The sequence below is a fragment of the Bombina bombina genome, chromosome 11 (assembly GCF_027579735.1).
Source record: "Bombina bombina isolate aBomBom1 chromosome 11, aBomBom1.pri, whole genome shotgun sequence".
In the NCBI taxonomy this organism is placed as follows: Eukaryota; Metazoa; Chordata; class Amphibia; order Anura; family Bombinatoridae; genus Bombina; species Bombina bombina.
In genome coordinates this window covers 39,722,166-39,743,407 of record NC_069509.1, presented here as the reverse complement: position 1 = coordinate 39,743,407, position 21,242 = coordinate 39,722,166, and the positions used below count along the sequence as shown (strand labels likewise).

Genomic DNA, 21,242 nt, shown 5'->3' with positions numbered 1-21,242 from the left:
TATTGAAAAATCACAATAAGTATAGGGAAAGGGGACATGCTGCTTAGAAGCCTGTATCTCAGGCATCTAAGCAGCTACAGACCCCCAAGACCCACAGTTGGAAAGGTAATCACCTAACCTTTCCATTGGTATAAGTCTTGGGATCTGGAAAAAAAAGTAAAAAAAAAAATATATATATATATATTTTTTAAAAAAAAACCTCAAATCGGCTTACCACCCAGGTGGGAAAGTGCTTAGCACTCAAAGGGTTAAACAAAGAACTTTGTTTTGATGTCTTCCAGTCCCATTTGACAATCATCTCCAGCTGGTGTGCATACTCTTATGACCTGCTTGGCTAGTTCTGTGGACGGGATGGTTGTGTCTTCGGAGTTCATACATATACACACATTGGAGCCCTTTCCTATCAAACACTTTGCCATATACCATATCTTTTAACCCTTTTACAACTGTTTAATTAATAATAATATTATATGTCTAGTGTAATACTTTATTTTAATGTGTTTTGTGCAACTTTTCTTTTTATTCCTTACAGTTTACTTTCGATCTGAAGTAGTGCTAAAGGGACACTGAACACAATTTTTTTTCTTTTGTGATTCAGATAGAGCATGCAATTTTAAGCAACTTTCTAATTTTCTCCTATTATCATTTTTCTTTGTTCTCTTGCTATCTTTATTTGAAAAAGGCACACTGTTCAGTACACTGGACAGCACTTGTTTATTGGTCAATTAAATTAATTCACCAATCAGCAAGAACAACCCAGGTTGTTCACCAAAAATGGGCCAGCATCTAAACTTACATTCTTGCTTTTCAAAATAAAGATACCAAGAGAATGAAGAAAATTTGATAATAGGAGTAAATTAGAAAGTTGCTTAAAATTGCATTCTCTATCTGAATCAGGAAAGAAAAAATGTGGGTTCAGTATCCTTTAAATATTGTAGCGCAGTTTCGCAGCACTCAAGTGCAAACTATAACTTTCAACTTGCAATACCAATGCAAATTAGCACTAAATCAATTAAACTTTTATTCTGCACTGAAGTGAAGTTTGACAACTCTAACTCTTTTATGGTTTACACGCTTTACCATGAACTTGTAATATCAAAGTTGCACGCTAATGGAAGCGTGGTCAAGTAATATTGGTCATTGTTGCCCGCGCTTACATTAGCTTTACAGTACATTGTCCCTTAAATTGTATCTTTAGTGGGACTGTTAGCTCAGAACTGTCTCTTACTCCAGGTTTTAAGTCATATTTTAAATGTTATCCTTATTTATAGCACATTTATATCCTGTAACATGCTCCACAGTGATTGCTTGATCAGTGCAAGCACCCTTTTATATCAATTACATTTGTCCCTAACAGTCAAAGGGGACAGTTTGACATGCTCATGGACGGCAAAACAATGCAGAATATCCTAAAAAAAAAAGTCTGCTATATGCTTCTAAACCATTCTTTTTTTTATGGCGATATTTTACTGCTTAATTACTGATATATTCCATGGATATATAATGCATATATAATATTCTGTTAATCCTACTGTTTCACTGAATTTGGTTAGAGACTTTTTTTCTGCTTCAGTTCGCTCATTCATTTTATCATATCCTTATAATACAGGATGGTCACCTAGGAACTGCTAAATAAATGAATGCCTGACCTGAGTCCCATTACATAACATCAGTGATGTTTAGTATACAGAGACGTGTGTGTGTTGGTGAGTAGGTAAGGCGTTGTTACAGGCTGTCACTGCTTTTTGTCTTCTCATTGACTTCCTGACAGTCACATACGGCTTCCTGCACATCTCCCGCACACATAACCTGATGAACCCCCACCACAAACAGCAACCCAAATATTCAGGTAAGTAGTGAGTCCTCTTTGTATTACCCAGCTCATACACTGACTGACCTCATGCACTGACTGATCTCATGCACTAACTGACCTTCTGTGTCCAGACTGTTCATTAGCTTAAATTATAAAAATACTGAGACTACACCAGACAAATAGAGCAACTAAGTGCTGATAAATCAGTGATACTGTGTATAGCAGTTACAAATATAACATTCAAATGATTACTTCTCTGCTTGCAAACTTGTGGTTTTCATTGTATTTTGTAGTAAGTTAAAAATGACTGTAGGAATAATTTTTTGGATCTATTTGTGTATTAAGTAACTTTAGTAGTGAAAAATCAAACAGATGTAACCTGTTCTTGTAAAGTAGTGCACCACTCATAATTATGTGTATGACTGTGTATATGTTACACTAAAGTCTAGAAATATGTTTTCTTCTGTTGGTTCTGTGTAAATAAATATGTGTGTGTGTATATATATATATACTGTATATGTATATGTGCCTATCTATCAATCAAAAAACACAACGTTTGGTAAGTGCACATAACAAAAAAAATAAATTTAACTACATGTTTGGTAAAGCTGCCAATGAGACCAGACTGTTGCATCAAACAGGTGGTATTAGCGCACTTCCACCTATGAGTAAAGACCAAAACAATCTTAAATCCAGAAAATAATTTCTAGCATAAAAATCGCCTATGCTTTTATAAGAAAACTGGAATTTTAGTCACACAATACGGCCATACTCTGCTGATTCAGTCACCAGCTTACAAGGTGTCCCAATATTAACTGTCCCTAACACTACAAAAACCTGCCTTGTGAGCAGAATTATTTCTGTATCTCTCTTTCATATAGAATGCGACTCCCTGCAGTACTTGTAACTAATTAGACAAATATAGTTCATTACATTTTTTCTTACCTGTACAAAAAAAAAGCTTTTTAGAATATTTTATATTAAATACGTGTGATAATTTAATTCCTTTTAACAAATCAGTATGTGTATTTTTTGTATTTAGTTTTACGTAAACAACTGAAACACTTAATTATCCATTTTAGTCCAGACTTCATAGTCATCTATAGTTTTAGTTAATACATTTAACAGTCTAATCTTGCTCAGTCACACAAAAAATGTAAAGCATTGTCAACCTGTTCCAACAAAATCACTTGGACAACAACTGATAAAAATTAATTTCAAATTATATGATAGATCAGATATAATACATTTAGGTAAAATATAACAGAACAGGGGGTGTCAATTGCACAATCATTTCACAAGAAATGCTTGTGCAATGATAAATGCTGACAGCATATGTGTTGGCATTTATTGATGTCAGGCAGACATGGTTCGCTACAGCGAATCATGTCCACCCGCCATTTGTTAAATCTACCCCAAAGTGTCAATATACTTGTGCTTTATAGTAGTAATAAGCTTATATAAGAGAGCTAAAGCACAATTTCAATGCAGTATCTAATATTCCGTTGCCCTGAGTGACAGTTCTGTTCTTGTTCTGTTCAATTAAAGGGACATTGTACTGTAATTTTTTCTCTACTTTAAAGTGTTCTCAGTGATTCATTTTACATGCTGGAGTATATCAAGTTGTTTCTGAAGACATCCTTTACCTTTATTTTGACAGTTGAAACCACCACTCGTACTGACAAAATGAGTACTTTTCATTTACTCTCTAAGTATTGGCCATTGTGTAAAGACAGAGAGATAAGATTAGGAGGCCTTATTTTATAGAGAGATAGATATATAGGATTATGAGGTTTGCTATTTCTGTACGGCCAGGCCATTTATATAGGCATGTTCTTGAGAACAATGGATTGAGATCTCAATCACGAAAACAGATATTTCATATACAAAAAATAATATACATTTTACACTCTGCAGCTGGTATAATAAGTCATTGTTAACACATTAAGGGGAAACCAATTTTACAGAACAATGTCCCTTTATCAAAAAAGGTGCTCAATTCAATTGATGCTTAGCAATTGTTTTTCAGTTTTCCATTTTATAATGACATCTCATAGAGAAGCAGACTCTTAGTTCATCATAGTCACTGGTGAAATGTGTTAACAAATGCGTTCATTATGCAAACTATCTTCAAAATATGTGTGTCTTTATATTTAAAGGGATATAAAAGTGAAAAAGAAAATGCTCTAACATGTTACAACATCATGTTATTGTACTATTATCTGCATATAACGCAGAAATGGGGTTAAACACATAGTTATAGCTCAAAATGCACTGCTGTGAGCTAGCTGAGCACATCTGGTGAGATTGTGAAAAGATGCATATGCGTGTAGCCACCAATCACCGGCCAATTCCTTGTCAACAAAGTATGCCAAAAGAACAAAGTAAAATTGATAACAGTAAATTGAAAAGTCTCTTAAAATTGCATGCCGTATGTTTAATTTAGATATTCATGTCCCTTTAAACCAATCACAAAACTCAAATGTAATTATCCAATTAACTATTGTAATTCTCAAACTTCTACGTTTTTTATTTTAAGTAAGAGATTTTGTAGGCTAAAATGCTTTAAAGGGATATGAAACCCAAACATTTTATTTTGTGATTCAGGCAGAACGTACAATTTTTAAGAAGTTTCCAATTAATTTCTATTATCAAATTTGTTTTGTTCCCATGATATTCTGTGTTGAAGAGATACCTAGGTAGCATCTGGTGCACTACATGACAGGAAATAGTGCTGCCATATAGTGCTCTTACAAATAATATCATTCTTGCAAATCTGCTGCCATATAGTGTTCCAGAAATGGGCCGGCTCCTAAGCATACGTCCTTGCTTTTCAACAAAAGATACTAAAAGAACAATAAAAAATAGATAATTGAAGTAAACTAGAAAGTTATTTAAAATTGCTGCTGTATCTGAATCATTAAAGAAAAAAATTGGGTTTTATATCCCTTTAAGTTTCATAGAATAAATAAATCTGCTTCTAATTTCACATTTACTAACTAGGTTCATTTATGGACTATTGCTCGTGTCCGTTCTGCTCTGCTCACACCAAGCCAGTACCCAAAACAATGTATCGCAAATAAACTGAAATCAAATTAGAATTTCATAGATTTTCAAAATCGGCATAACTTCCAAAAATCAATATAACTTGCAAATGTGATATAAAAGTTATTCTGCTCTGTTATTGAAAATGGCATCTGTAAATACTCACTAAATTAATTTTATTGCACACAACATCAAACAAATTCTATTCTGAAACTTGATTTTTTTTTAAATTATTATTTTTTTTTTTTATGAAATAAAACTTATGAATACATTATCCCATGAATACTACCCACATCCCATGTTCTAAAATCCACATTTATCCATAATAAAAAAATATTACATCTTAATAACTCAAAACGTACCAAACGAATTTGCTTTTAGGGTTTATAGCACCCCTCGATCCCAGCTAAAGTGCAAATTACAACCGCTATTTGTATATACATTCAGAAATTAAAAGCATTTGAAGATCAGTATTGCTCATTTGAATTTACCTTATATGTAGTAGCCGGATTTGTTTTCTAATAATTCTTTAGTCAAATTTAAGACAATAAAAAGCTTTTTACTTTAAAGTTGTTTAATATTATACTACCACGTTATTTAAATATATATTTATAATACCTTAATATTTTTAATATCGTTTTTAAATTTGGCTTCAGTTCCAGTTGCAAGAAGAAAATAAACAGATCAGGTTTGGTTTGTGCACTGGAACTGAAAATAATAGCAATAAATAGCAGGAAAATAAAAAAATTACAATGTTCCACCATTTATATAGATAGGGTTAATAAAGGTCATTCAGAAAAGAAAAATAGACCTTAGGGGCTTTACGGTTGTAGGTTGGGATTTGCCATGGAGAGAAATCACACAAAAACTTTTCATTTTTTACACCTTATAATGTAACATAGGAGTCTCTCCTTCACATACAGAATTCTGCAGAGGGCTACACACATCTCTCAACGTGTGTTTCTATAATGCTTAGGGAGACCTCGCCATACTGGCAATGCTACTTAGATCATGTCGCCTGAGAGGAGAACTTTAGATCAACGGGCCCTTAGTCTCTATCTTAAACTCTGCCAAACTCTGTCCTATGCTTTTCGGTATATTTTTTTTAATTCACAACTGCTCAGCAGTTTATTTTCCCCTTGGCTGCTGTTTACACAAACAGTTATTTTACCCCTCTGGCTGCCAGAAGTGCAAACAAATTAATAACACATATGTACCAGAGGTAGAGATGTTATCTCCCCTTGGCTGCCATATTTGTAACAGAATTGGGGTGCAAATTTGGGGAATATGTTCTATGTATTGTTAAATAGATATTTCTTTATGTATCTATATATATATATATATATATATATATATATATATATATATATATATATAAATCAACTATATATAGGTATAAATATATTTTTAACCAAAATTCCATCAGATATACAGTATATCAGAATATATATTTAACAAAATATAGAACAAATTCTGCTATGTTCAGAACATTAGAATGTACATTATATATATAAGCCTCTTTATTTGTGTTTTTAACTAACCGTGATCAGGTTTGCGAGACTTGGGTATTTTTTTTTTTTATTGCAGCTCCATTAGAGTCTATGGGGGAATGTGATTATACGTTTGCGACCTTGCATAGTCTATCGTTTATCGCAAGTGTGTGTGTGTGTGCGCTCTAGCACAAACCTTTAATTTTCAACTCGTAATACGAATGCAAACCGCAGAGCGCAAAAAACTTATGTCTAACGGATGTAATGCTGGAACGCTAGTGCAAAATTGTGCTCCACTTGAAATCCAACCCTAAACTAGGTGTTTTTCCCACACTACAACAATAACTCTAAGGTTACAGTGGGTGCATATTCACATATGCCTTACCACACTTACGGCTAGATTTAGAGTTTTGTCGGTAACGACCCGCGTAGCTAACGCTGGCTTTTTTCTGGCCGCACCTTTAAAATAACTCTGGTATTGAGAGTCCACAGAATGGCTGCGTTAGGCTCCAAAAAGGGAGCGTAGAGCATATTTAACGCCACTGCAACTCTCGATACCAGAGTTGCTTACGGAAGCGGCTAGCTTCAAAAACGTGCTCGTGCACGATTCCCCCATAGGAAACAATGGGGCTGTTTGAGCTGAAAAAAAACCTAACACCTGCAAAAAAGCCGCGTTCAGTTCCTAACGCAGCCCCATTGTTTGCTATGGGGAAACACTTCCTACGTCTGCACCTAACACTCTAACATGTACCCCGAGTCTAAACACCCATAACCTTACACTTACTAACCCCTATTCTGCCGCCCCCGCTATCGCTGACCCCTGCATATTATTATTAACCCCTAATCTGCCGCTCCGTAAACCGCCGCTACTTACATTATCCCTATGTACCCCTAATCTGCTGTCCCTAACACCGCCGACCCCTATATTATATTTATTAACCCCTAATCTGCCGCCCACAACGTCGCCTCCACCTGCCTACACTTATTAACCCCTTATCTGCCGACCGGACCGCACCGCTATTATAATAAAGTTATTAACCCCTAATCCGCCTCACTAACCCTATAATAAATAGTATTAACCCCTAATCTGCCCTCCCTAACATCGCCGACACCTAACTTCAAACATTAACCCCTAATCTGCCGACTGGAGCTCACCGCTATTCTAATAAATGTATTAACCCCTAAAGCTAAGTGTAACCCTAACACTAACACCCCCCTAAGTTAAATATAATTTAAATCTAACGAAATTAATTAACTCTTATTAAATAAATTATTCCTATTTAAAGCTAAATACTTACCTGTAAAATAAATCCTAATATAGCTACAATATAAATTATAATTATATTATAGCTATTTTAGGATTAATATTTATTTTACAGGTAACTTTGTATTTATTTTAACCAGGTACAATAGCTATTTAATAGCTACCTAGTTAAAATAATTACAAAATTACCTGTAAAATAAATCCTAACCTAAGTTACAATTAAACCTAACACTACACTATCAATAAATAAATTAAATAAAATACCTACAATTACCTACAATTAAACCTAACACTACACTATCAATAAATGAATTAAATACAATACCTACAAATAACTACAATGAAATAAACTAACTAAAGTACAAAAAATAAAAAAGAACTAAGTTAAAAAAAATAAAAAAATATATACAAACATAAGAAAAATATTACAACAATTTTAAACTAATTACACCTACTCTAAGCCCCCTAATAAAATAACAAAGCCCCCCCAAAATAAAAAATGCCCTACCCTATTCTAAATTACCAAAGTTCAAAGCTCTTTTACCTTACCAGCCCTGAACAGGGCCCTTTGCGGGGCATGCCCCAAGAAATTCAGCTCTTTTTCCTGTAAAAAAACACATACAATACCCCCCCCCCAACATTACAACCCACCACCCACATACCCCTAATCTAACCCAAACCCCCCTTAAATAAACCTAACACTAAGCCCCTGAAGATCTTCCTACCTTGTCTTCACCTCACCGGGTATCACACAGATCTGTCCTGGCTCCGATATCTTCATATAAGCCCAAGCGGGGGCTAGACATCCATCATCCGACGGCTGAAGAAGTCCAGAAGAGGCTCCAAAGTCTTCATCCTATCCGGGAAGAAGAGTAGATCCGGACCGGCAACCATCTTCTTCCAAGCGGCATCTTCTATCTTCATCCGATGAGGACCAGCTCCATCTTGAAGACCTCCACCGCGGACCCATCTTCTTCCGACGACGACTTCCCGACGAATGACGGTTCCTTTAAGGGACGTCATCCAAGATGGCGTCCCTCGAATTCCGATTGGCTGATAGGATTCTATCAGCCAATCGGAATTAAGGTAGGAAAATTCTGATTGGCTGATGGAATCAGCCAATCAGAATCAAGTTCAATCCGATTGGCTGATCCGTAGGAATTTTCCTACCTTAATTCCGATTGGCTGATAGAATCCTATCAGTTAATCGGAATTCGAGGGACGCCATCTTGGATTTATTGATAGTGTAGTGTTAGGTTTAATTGTAGGTTATTGTAGGTATTTAATTTAATTTATTTATTGATAGTGTAGTGTTAGGTTTAATTGTAACTTAGGTTAGGATTTATTTTACAGGTAATTTTGTAATTATTTTAACTAGGTAGCTATTAAATAGTTCTTAACTATTTAATAGCTATTGTACCTGGTTAAAATAAATACAAAGTTGCCTGTAAAATAAATATTAATCCTAAAATAGCTATAATATAATTATAATTTATATTGTAGCTATATTAGGATTTATTTTACAGGTAAGTATTTAGCTTTAAATAGGAATAATTTATTTAATAAGAGTTAATTAATTTCGTTAGATTTAAATGATATTTAAGTTAGGGGGGTGTTAGTGTTAGGGTTACACTTAGCTTTAGGGGTTAATACATTTATTAGAATAGCGGTGAGCTCCAGTCGGCAGATTAGGGGTTAATGTTTGAAGTTAGGTGTCGGCGATGTTAGGGAGGGCAGATTAGGGGTTAATACTATTTATTATTGGGTTAGTGAGGCGGATTAGGGGTTAATAACTTTATTATAGTAGCGGTGAGATCCGCTCGGCAGATTAGGGGTTAATAAGTGTAGGCAGGTGGAGGCGACGTTGAGGGGGGCAGATTAGGGGTTAATAAATATAATATAGGGGTCGACGGTGTTAGGGGCAGCAGATTAGGGGTACATAGCTTTAATGTAGCTGGTGGCGGCGTGCGGACGGCAGATTAGGGGTTAATAAGTGTAGGTAGCTGGCGGCGACGTTGTGGGGGGCAGATTAGGGGTTAATAAATATAATATAGGGGTCGGCGGTGTTAGGGGCAGCAGATTAGGGGTACATAAGTATAACGTAGGTGGCGGTCGGCAGATTAGGGGTTAAAAAAAATTAATCGAGTGGCGACGATGTGGGGGGACCTCGGTTTAGGGGTGCATAGGTAGTTTATGGGTGTTAGTGTACTTTAGGGCACAGTAGTTAAGAGCTTTATGAACCGGCGTTAGCCCAGAAAGCTCTTAACTACTGACTTTTTTCTGCGGCTGGAGTTTTGTCGTTAGATTTCTAACGCTCACTTCAGCCACGACTCTAAATACCGGAGTTAGAAAGATCCCATTGAAAAGATAGGATACGCAATTGACGTAAGGGGATCTGCGGTATGGAAAAGTCGCGGCTGAAAAGTGAGCGTTAGACCCTTTTTTGACTGACTCCAAATACCGGCGGTAGCCTAAAACCAGCGTTAAGAGCCTCTAACGCTGGTTTTCACGGCTACCGCCAAACTCCAAATCTAGGCCTTATTGTTTATTTAGCAGGTGAGCTGAATGGTAATATTTTAAAGGGACATTCGTGTCAAAATTAAACTTTCATGATTAATATTGTTGCAAACACTCCTGCCTGGTGGCTAAATACTCATGCAGGCTCCTGAGCTCACCTAGGATTACTCCAGATACGAAGAGAACTAAGAAAAATTGATAGTTGAGGTAATTTGGAAAGTTATTACAAATGTAATGCTCTGTCCTATACATTTAAGTTTATTTTTGAGGACGTTAAACACAAAATACATTTCATGCTCCTGCCTCTAATTATGGATGCCTCCATTTTAGGTTACACTGCAGGTATCTGAAGGAGAGTTACTGAACATGTGAAACAGCACTAGAATGTAGTGAGAGTTACTGAACATGTGAAACAGCACTAGAATGTAGTGAGAGTTAGATTTCAAAATGGCGGCACTCATGACTAAAGGGAGGTGGGAAATAACCTCAATACTATGCTAATAAGATGTATTTAGTGTTTTGTGTCCCTTTCACTGAAGCTTATATGTTTCTCTAAACTGATCCAATTAAATAAAGCTTAATAACCTATCCTATTAATCCATTAATACAATGTTGTATTATATTTAAATATTAAACCCTGTGCATAGCTACTCATGGTGCATGCTCCAGTTCACACTTGCCTATCACCTCTTTCCAGTGGAGGCTCCTCCATTTGAGCACAATCGCACGTGCCCCCCTCAGAAGCCCAGAAGAAGCCCAGAAGATAGAAAGAAAAAACATAAGAAAAAAAATATAATTTTTCCAATAGCCCCCTACTGTAAAAATTATATATTTTTTTTGTCCCCCAAAAAATTCAAACAGTTTGTTTAAGAAGGAAAAAAAAATTTTTTTATTTTTTATTCTATCATTTATACACTAACCGCACGTGCGGTAGCTAGATATATGGCAGTGTGCTATGCGCATCTTAAATTTGCAGCCTGCGCAGCTCCCAGCCTCCCCATCCCTATACTTTGTGTATCGCACACTTCAGACTGTGCGATCTGTGGGAGGTGTTATTCACAGAGAAAGGCAGCAGCCAGTGACAAAGTAGAGCATCATCACGTGACTGTGAGTGATGACGCTTGGCTGAAGCTGTAACTTTTTTAAGGTGAGGGGCGGGAGCGCGCTCAAGTGTGCTGTGGAGAGCTGGGGGTATGAGCGCTCTGTCGGCAAATGCAGAAAGTGGAAGGAAGGAAGGAGGTAAGTCATGGCTGTGCTGTGGAATATGTGCTGCGTCCCCTTACTTGTTGTTGTTCTACTAAGTCTGTCTCTTCCTCCTACCTGACGGATCATTTCTGAGCCTGTCAGGGAAAGTGTTGTGATCATGTACTTAAATGTGGGACCCACCCGGTAAACACTTCACCCTTGACATTTGAATTACCAATACCTAATAGAAAAAAAGACTCCGTAACATGCTGAACACAATTTAACTCCCTGGCTGCCAGAAAGGACTGCAGTTTATTCCTAAGCAGTGTATTGCAGCCCTTTTTGGTAGCCATGGGGTTAAATTGTGAATCAGTGTTTTCCTATGCATGCTGCAGGGCAGGAGGTCATGAGGGAGAGGACAGCTCCAGCTTTAAATTTACAACTCTGTCTTCTGCACGGCACTTGAAGCAGCAACTATGTGATAGAGGTCAGTCTGTGAGTTAGTTGCTAAAGTTTTATGCTCTAAAATACTTAATATACTGTATGTACTGTGGCACAAAGAAGGTTAGCTCAGCCTCAGCTCAGATTATTAATACACTACCACTGCTGTATGTTATGAACATTTAAATGAGCTGGACTGGAACTCAAGTTTAGAATAAGAAAAAGTCCCAAGAGTATTGTAAAAATAATATTACCATGCATGTGACTGTCCCTGCATATATAAGTGTATGTCTGCTTATATCTGTGTGTGCCTGTGTGCATGTGTTGGTGCCTATCTGTGTGTGAGTATCTCTGCATGAATGTATGTGTGTATCTCTGTGTATGTATAAGTTTGTGCATCTCTGTGTAACTATGTATGTATGTATGTGTGTATCTCTATGTATGTATGTCAGTGGATCCCCTTATAGTAGGTATAACAATGATACCTATATAAATTAAATGCCCCTTTACTTTAGTGTCAGACAGTGTGTGTATTAAACATTATTAAAAAGTGTATTCTGCTTGTCTCTGGGTGTATATATATACTGGGTACTTGAGTCCTGTCACTGGGGCAGTATAAGGACATATATATATATATATATATATATATATATATATATATATATATATATATATATATATATATATATATATATATATATATATATATATATATATATATATAAAGTCCTTATACTGCCCCAGTGACAGGACTCAAGTACCCAGTATATATATATATATATAGTAACTGCAGGGTGTATGTGTGTATGTGGTGCTCTTGTCTTTCAGGTTAGTTATGTACATACAACACACAGTAATACACATAACACACTGCCCTCACCTTGTACAAGAATGTGTTAAGGTAATTGGCATAGTGTGTGTGTGTGTATGTATGTATGTGTGTGTATGTATATATATATATATATATATATATATATATATATATATATATATATATATATATATATATGTGTATATATATATATATATATATATATACACATACACACACAATAAAATGGGCGGGGCCAATCTGAGGGGCTGGGCTAGTGCTCCCCCATCTTCAAAAGTCACCAGCCGCCACTGCCTCTTTCCTTCGTTCTCTAACCTCAGTATTGTACCATTATTAAAGTGATGGTAAACTCTCCCTTTTATAAAATCATATCCGGATTGTTGGTGATATTTTAGATGGAGTTGAATTCATCAGTTGTAATGAAGTTGCGCTATAACTTACTTTTTAATATAGATATAAAATTAAAATACCCCGCGTTCTGCCGCCCACTTCAAAAATAAATTTTTCTGTGCTCTAACGGTTTAAATTGTTCTCCAATCAGCGCTTTGGCTACAACAAAAGTGCCATATGGGGAGAGCACTGATTGGACAACAATTCAAACCGTTAGCTCACAGAAAAATGTACTTTTATAGTGGGCCGGGAGCGCAGTTTATTTAAATTTCATATCTATATATAAAAGTACGTTATAGCGCAACGTCATTACAACTGCTGAATTAAACGCTATCGAAAATATCACAAACATTTCGGATCTGTTTTTATAAAGGGGGGACTTTACCATCACTTTAATATAAATGTAATCTACCACAAAATACAGCTTACAGTAACACTTTTACATCTAGCCTGAGCTTTTATTAGCAAGCAGGTGAAACGCAGCGCCTCCTTTTACAGCTGATACAGTGTTTTACTGTAAATCCCCCCCCCCGTCACGTCCGCTGAGATGCTGCACCCCACGCTACTGCACTCTGTTGAAAAAAGGCATTCAGCATCTCTAAATGTGAGGTATATTGTATGTATTGCCTTTTACATTCAACAAATCTAAACTAAAACTCCTAGTTTAACACAGTATTATTGGTTTGATATTTGTTTTTCTAAACTTGTGTTTTAAATCCGTGTTTTTTTAAAAAAAATATATAAAACCCAAAATTTAATTTACCAATTTTGTTTTACATATGCATCGTAGAAATACTTTGCAATTTATTTTCATTAATTATTTGTAATTGTAATTGTTATTCTGTAATTTATCTATGACTACACATATACACATGCCATATGTGCTAAAATTCCTTATTCATTACACAAACTGATCTCCTTTAAACAATATTTGTTTATTAATAATATCTATCTATCTACTATCTATCCATCTACTATCTATCAATCTATCTATATGATATATCATTAAGAACCGTAAGAGAAAATTGAGACTAACCAAAAAAAAAAAAGACACTCATAGTGGTAGTAATAAAAATGCAATTTATATCAATGCCTTTAATAAATATCATATTCAAGTGAGCAAATATGAAATAGAATAAATGAATTACATTATAGGATGCACAATATATGTAGTTTTATATATATATATATATATATATATATATATATATATATATATATATATATACTGTGTGTATATAACACGGTACATATGTAATAAAAGGGAGTTTTATGTTCCTTTAAATTAATATTTCAGTGTTTCCTAATATCTAAGTGTTTAGTTACCTTAACGTAAATTTCATTCTAGAATTTTTCATTTATAGAAAAAATATGTGAAATTGAAAGACCCATACATCCGACACTATTATTTAAATAGGGTATATATCTATCTATTACAACTATGCTTATTTCATGCAGAGCAGCGCAGACGAAAGACACGGAAATGAGAGATTTACACACAGGTTTTCTGAGTACAGAGATCATATCTCTCCATTTTCCTGTCTGATTCCATCTGTGTTTATAACGAGTTTATTAAGTAATCTGATGAAATTTGCCTTTGGAGGAAGTGGAGCACATACCCTGAGTCTGTGCACAAGGCTACTGATGTGAGGAACCACAACACAGCTCCCAAAAGCAGGATGTTAGCGACTGTTAGGCTTCCTACTACTGTCATGTTCCCAGGCTTTGTAATTACAAATGCACAGTTCCACTAATTAAAGGGACAGTATACACCAATTCTCATATAACTGCATATAATAGACACTACTATAAAGAAGAATATGCACAGATACTGATATAAACATCCAGTATTAAACCATTTTAAAACTTGCTTAGAGGCTCCCAGTTTAGCAGTGTTGATGGGGTTAGGCTGGGACACTCACTGAAAGGGGCTGAGAAAGCAGGAACAGCAGACACTCCTCACCTCACCCGCATATGAAAAGACCCATTACACAAACAGGAGCAAGCAGGAATCTGTAGACTTCAGTCTGATACTTTGGGGCTTGGTTAGGAAAATCAGCACAATGTTATTAAAAAATAAGCAAAATTATACATTGTTACAAAACACTGCCATATGGGGGCTGTATAAATGGATCACCTACAAAACATTTATGCAAAGAAAGAATCTAGTGTACAATGTCCCTTTATTTCTAATGTGTGAGAGTAATTTATTATTGCTGTATTGCAAGCGTTTAACCCCTGCAAATGGCTTAAACACATACTTAAAGTCATGCACTACTGAGAGCTGGCTAATGCGACGTGTTTAGCTACCAATCAGTGGCTAGCTCCCAGTAGTGCATTGCTGCTTCTCAGCCTACCTATGTATGCTTTTCAACAAAGGATACCAAAAGAATAAAATAAATCTGATAATAGAAGTAAACCGAAATGTCTCTTAAAATTGCATTCTCTATCGGAACCCTATCATGTCCCTTTAAAAAAATAATAATCATAATTTCCCTATAACTTACAGTCCAGGTTCAGTTTGTGAATATTTTATTATCCACAAATAGTACAAAAATATAAAACAAATCCTTGTTGTATGTCTTTAATTTGTGTTGATGACTTATAAAGTGTAAAATTAAAAACAAAACAGCCAAATACAAAATTCTAATTTATTTCTTTGATAAAAATGTACTTTAACTGCTTTTTAAAAGCAGGTGGGTAGGCTGAAGAGAATGAAAGAAACATTTTTGAGTTCTGTGTCCCATTGAGGGGCCCCACACTGTCAGGGGTGAGGTTATGAGAAGGTGCAATGTGCATCCTGTATTTAGTTTATGAAGAAGGTTTATGGTATCAGTAGGTGTAATATATAGTTCTATTCTGTCTATAAGACAGACGGAATGTTGAGACATGGGTTAGCTATACAAGGGGCTGGGCTTATATTTTTCTGGTTTGTATTATAAAATGTATTTTTTCTAATTTTAAAAAAAAAATCAATGTTCCTATGCGTAATACAATTACTTTTCATTTTAATGCTTGTTGAGGCTCACCGTGTATCTCACATTTCCCAGAGCCTTCCAGGGAAGTGAGGGGAACTTTGTGGGCGGAGCTGTGATGGGATTGGTAGGGCTGGGATCAGCATGTAATGTGCGGAGCAGGGAGTCTCACAGGCAGTGTTGTACATAATCTGTGCTATGGTATTCAGAGCCAGGGCAGTTTCTGGTAACTATGGGGGATGCAGTCAGAGTCCTATCCTGTGGTAAGATCTGGGATGGATGGGAGATTGGCACTAATAGAGCTGTCTTTTTTCAGCCAGTGAGCAAGCTGTCCCTAAGGATGAGACATGTACAAACATGGATATCTTGTTAGCTTCAATAATATTTTAAAAAGCGTAAAGTGATTTTATAATTAGATCTGGATTGTTAGTGATATTTTAGATGGAGTTTAATTCATCAGTTGTAATGAAGTTGCGCTTTAACTTAATTTTTAATATAGATATGAAATTTAAATAACCTACGCTCCGCAGCCCACTTCAAAAGTCAATGTTTCTGTGAGCTAATAGTTTGAATTGTTCTCCAGTCAGAGCTCTAGCTTCAACAAATGTGCCATATGGGGAAAGCACTGATTGGACAACAATTCAAACCGTTAACTCACAGAAAAATGTAATTTTGAAGTGGGCGGCGGAGCGGGGTATTTGATTTTCATAACTATATTAAAAAGTAAGTTATAGCGCAACTTCATTACAACTGATGAATTAAACTTGATCTAAAATATCACTAACATTCCAGATCGGGGAGGGTTTACCACTCTAACCTTTTAATGCATAAATATTCTTAATACACTTAAAGGGATATTCAACTCATGTTTTAATAAATTTTTTTATATACAATGGATCATTGTATATACATCTCTATACAACACCCCTGGTTGTGTCTGGCTCCTACATTTTAGAAGCATAAAGCTTAAACTTTGGAAGCTCCAGTAAATAAATATTTATTTGTATTAAACCCACTTGTTTTATATATATATATATAAGACAACACTCTTTGGCTTCTATTTATTATTGTGGGGACAGCAGGTTCCCAAATAGGGAATCGGTCCGCCTGTGATTGAGTGTAGCATTGCATTACCTGCATCTATCATTGCAACAGTGGCTGTTTGTGCAATGCCAGCCCCTGGTCTCACACAGCCAATCACATGAGAGCACAGAGATTATCCATCACACCAGTGATTTTAACTGCCAGCTCAGAGTTGGCAGAGAGATTAAGAAACAGCTGTCCGATGACCAGTGCTTCTTAAAGGGACATTGCTCTGTAAAATTATTTCCCCCTTAAACTGTTTCCAATGACTTCTTATAACAGCAGCAGAGTATACAATGTATAAGAAATTGCTTCTTTAGGTTTATTTTTGTATGCAAAATAGCTGTTTTGGTTCTTTCACACTACAACCGATTAAAATGGGTTGAGTTTAGAGGGAGATCAGATATCATTATTTTATCACTTTCTATACACACATGTGCTTCCTTATCTTATCTCTGTGTACCAAAGCCCAGTACTTAGGGCCCAATGATCTAAAGGTCTCTGGGCAGGTCAGATTCTTTAAGAATGCTCGCCAGTGCTTCTATTTCTCTGGTAGAAAACAGGGTGTCTCACTAATGGGTGCATACAGCATCTTCTCATGTTATGTGCACAAGAAAATTTGTATTTTAAAAATCTTACAAAACGAATAATTGAACCATTCACACAAAAATAAGCAGGAAAAAATTGTATTGTTAAGGTGCAAAAAAATCATATTTTATAAAAAATGTAACATTTGTATGTAAATTACTCAGGAATACATTGTATCAAATATGCACAGCGCAAATTGTAATTTAAAGTAACACTAAACCCAATTTTTTTCTTTCATGATTCAGATAGAGCATGCAATTTTAAGCAACTTTCTAATTTACTCCTATAATCAATTTTTCTTCGTTCTCTTGGTATCTTTATTTAAAATGTGTAAAAAATTGATATTGCACAATCCACATAAATAAATAAATGAGTGAGTAATTCAATGAATTCTCATTGGTATAGAGAATTAATATTGAGACCTAATAGTGTCTTAAAAGAGTTCATCAAGTGTGTGACAATCCTTGTAAAAGGGGTGGGTATGGAACAAAAATGCAGTCTATAAAGTGCCTTGTGCTTGGTGACGTCCAAAAAAGAAAAATATGTGATGTTGAAAAATATCAAAAAAATATTGTAAAAAAGCAAAATATTATTATAATATTATAATAGAAATATCAAAAATAACAAGGTATCAAAATCTCAAAGATTATCTCAAAAATGAAAAATAAAAATATAAAAATATAAATCCAATAGTGATCCAAAACCACTGTGTTTGTGAAGGTCCTAAGTATAGATAGTATGATAAATTCTTCAATAAACCAAACAATATATAAAAGGCAAAGGTGATAGAAATCCGGAGTTATCCAAGAATTCTCACATTCATTTCTGAGTACCTGTAAGTGAAAGACAATAACATAGTGCAATAAAATTTAAACTATAAATGAATTATCTGGAATGAAGCTCACCATATGTGTCAACGCATTTCGGCCCTGTATCTGGGCCTTTTTCAAGACTATAATATGGATGGTGTTTTTGCTTCATAAATATCTAAATTAACCAATCAGTTCGCTGAAATTTGGCGCCCAAACATTTCAACCGGAAACCGGATATTGAATACCGGAGGTTAACTTCATGTTAGGGCTTCACGATCATCTCATCTATAACTGGTGTTTATTACAGAATATATCTGTAGATCATTCCCAATAGTATGTAGGTCTATCTATTACCTCAGATTACATGTATTAAAAACTTCTTTTCAGATTTGGATCCTGTCTTTGTAGTTAGTTTGTCAAATGGGAACCGGAAATGGCATATCGCTTCCCCACTTCCTGTATCATAAATGGCATATGGATGCCCTACTTCTGGTGACAATATCCTCACTTCCGGTTTCAGTTTGGCGGATTGTGCGTGGTTTCGGCTTATCTCCAGGGGAGACTGGCACTTTTGATATGCTCAATAACTGAGAGACACTGTGCTAATAATGTCACCTTAACTACTAAATTTAGGACAAAGATAGAAAATAGGAAAAGAGTAATGTCTACTGGATAAACAACTTATGTTTGATAATAAGAAAACAATCCTTGTACAATGTAAAATATAGTAATCAGATTAATAACTGAAACTATATATTAACAACAAAAAATGGAATAATTAAATTATACATTTATATATATAATATTGTTATATATGCTATTGCTCGATATCTTCCACAACATTCCATAATAAATAGGCCCCATAATGATGTCCAGGTGAGGATTAACTCCTACAATTCAGAAAGGTGAAAAAAGTCTCCCAGTGGGGTGTGATTGGTCTCTGTCTCATATGCCCAAATAGCCAAAGAAAGTAGTCTTTGCAGTGATTGCTGCTCTCCGCGGAGAAACATTCCGATTCACAAACTGAACTTGATAAAGAAAAAGGAGAGCGCAACTGTGAATCACATAAAACAAATATTTATTAATAAATGTACAATAAAAGCAGACACCTACAAGAAAAAACCTATATACAGGGCATATCACCACAAGTGCCCAATCTGCGTGTGCCCGCTGCTCTCGATTTCAACCTATACAGATCCTATTTTACAATAAAGAAACTGCCAGCTGAATGTACATTAGTACTATTGGAAAGCCTCCCCATTTATCACAAGCAATCATATCCCTGAATTCTGTTTTTAGCCAGAAATGTGTCTAAGACATTTCTAAATTTATCTACGTCATTGGCAGTCACTACCTCCTTAGGTAATGAGTTCCACAATTGTATTGCTCTTACAGTGAAAAAACATTTGCATAGCTGGAGATTAAATCTAATTTCCTCCAGCCTTAAATTTTGACCTCTTATTACAAATAAGTTTCTTGGAATAAACAGAGCTTCCACCAACTCTGTATACAGGCCTTAAAAAACGTTTAGATAAAGTAATTATATCACCTCTCAAGTACAGTTTTTCTCCATACTCAAGGTATTTCCAAGAATTTATACAAGTAGCAACAGCATTATGCTTTTCTCCCTTGTATCTATTTCTGTTTCTAATATCTAATTAGCCTTAGAAGCCAAGTACACCTAAAAAACATTTCCTCCTTTGTTTTGCTAAGTCTAGTCCCATTTAGATAATAGGTTGACAGAATATTTTTACTTCCAAATGTAGAATCTTACATTTACCAATATTAAATCTCATTTGCCATTTACCAGCCCATTCCTCCAATTTTTGCAACACAATGCTTGTTCTTAAAGGAGTCACTGCCTGAGAGTAGCCTCTTTAAGCCTAATTGTGCTTTCCACAAAGGAGAACGTCCCTGAAGTCTGATTTCACCTAAAAAAGATGGCCCAGCCCCAAAATACCATGCAATCCCATCTGAACGAGGAACTTTGCTGCCCCAGACAATAATTTTGGCCTTCTGTGGGACCTGTCATTGTGGTGCAGAGAACTGACTGGTATTTCAGGGCTGGATGTATTTTTGATAAGATCAGACTGATCTACCTCAGGATATTTTTCTTCTGTGGAGAGCACAGTCAGCTAAAAGAAACTACACCCTGAGCGGCACCGGCCTGACGAAAAATCATGGATTTTTTTTTCTCTTTTTTCTTTCTTTTTTTGCCTTTAAAGAGTTAACATATAAAACAAAAATATCTAGTTTTTGTTATTTACCACTCAGCCCATCACGCTTCACCAAAGCCCACGCTGTAGGAGACGGGGAGCAATATCATGAAGTTTCAGCACTTCATTTTCTCAAACCAAAGAAGTGACACCTCAATTACACTTGTTGCATCTAAACCAAGAAAGCCACCTTCGCAAAAAAACAAAACTGCTATAGTTTGTGCAGACTCCTACCCTGATTTGCACTAAATAGACTCAAAAATGTGTGTCTTGATAAAAGGTTTATACATAGTGAAAACTGCAATTTACTTTCATTATTTATTTTGCCTGATGAACATAATAATTTAAAGGGACACGAAACACAATTTTCTTTCATGATTCAGATAGAACATGCAATTTAAAACAACTTTCTAATTTAGTTCTATTATTAAATTTGCTTCATTCTATTGAAACCCTTTGTAGAAGGAGCAGAAAAGCAGTACTGGGAGCTAGCTGAACACATTGTAAGCTAATGAATAGAGGCATATATGTGAAGCCACCAATCAGCATCAAGCTCCCAGCCTCTGAGCCTAATTAGGTATGCTTTAAACA

The 21,242-nt window shown here is 35.4% G+C and overlaps 1 protein-coding gene across 1 annotated transcript in view; it reads left to right on the top strand.

The window, feature by feature from the left end:
• The first annotated feature begins 862 nt into the window (after positions 1-862).
• The window catches only part of LAT (linker for activation of T cells), a 100,805-nt gene continuing 80,425 nt past the window's right edge, over positions 863-21,242 (top strand). The window contains exon 1 of the mRNA XM_053695154.1: positions 863-1,849. Coding sequence (XP_053551129.1) covers positions 1,813-1,849 — 37 coding nt within the window. The 5' untranslated portion in view covers positions 863-1,812. The remainder of the gene's footprint in view (positions 1,850-21,242) is intronic.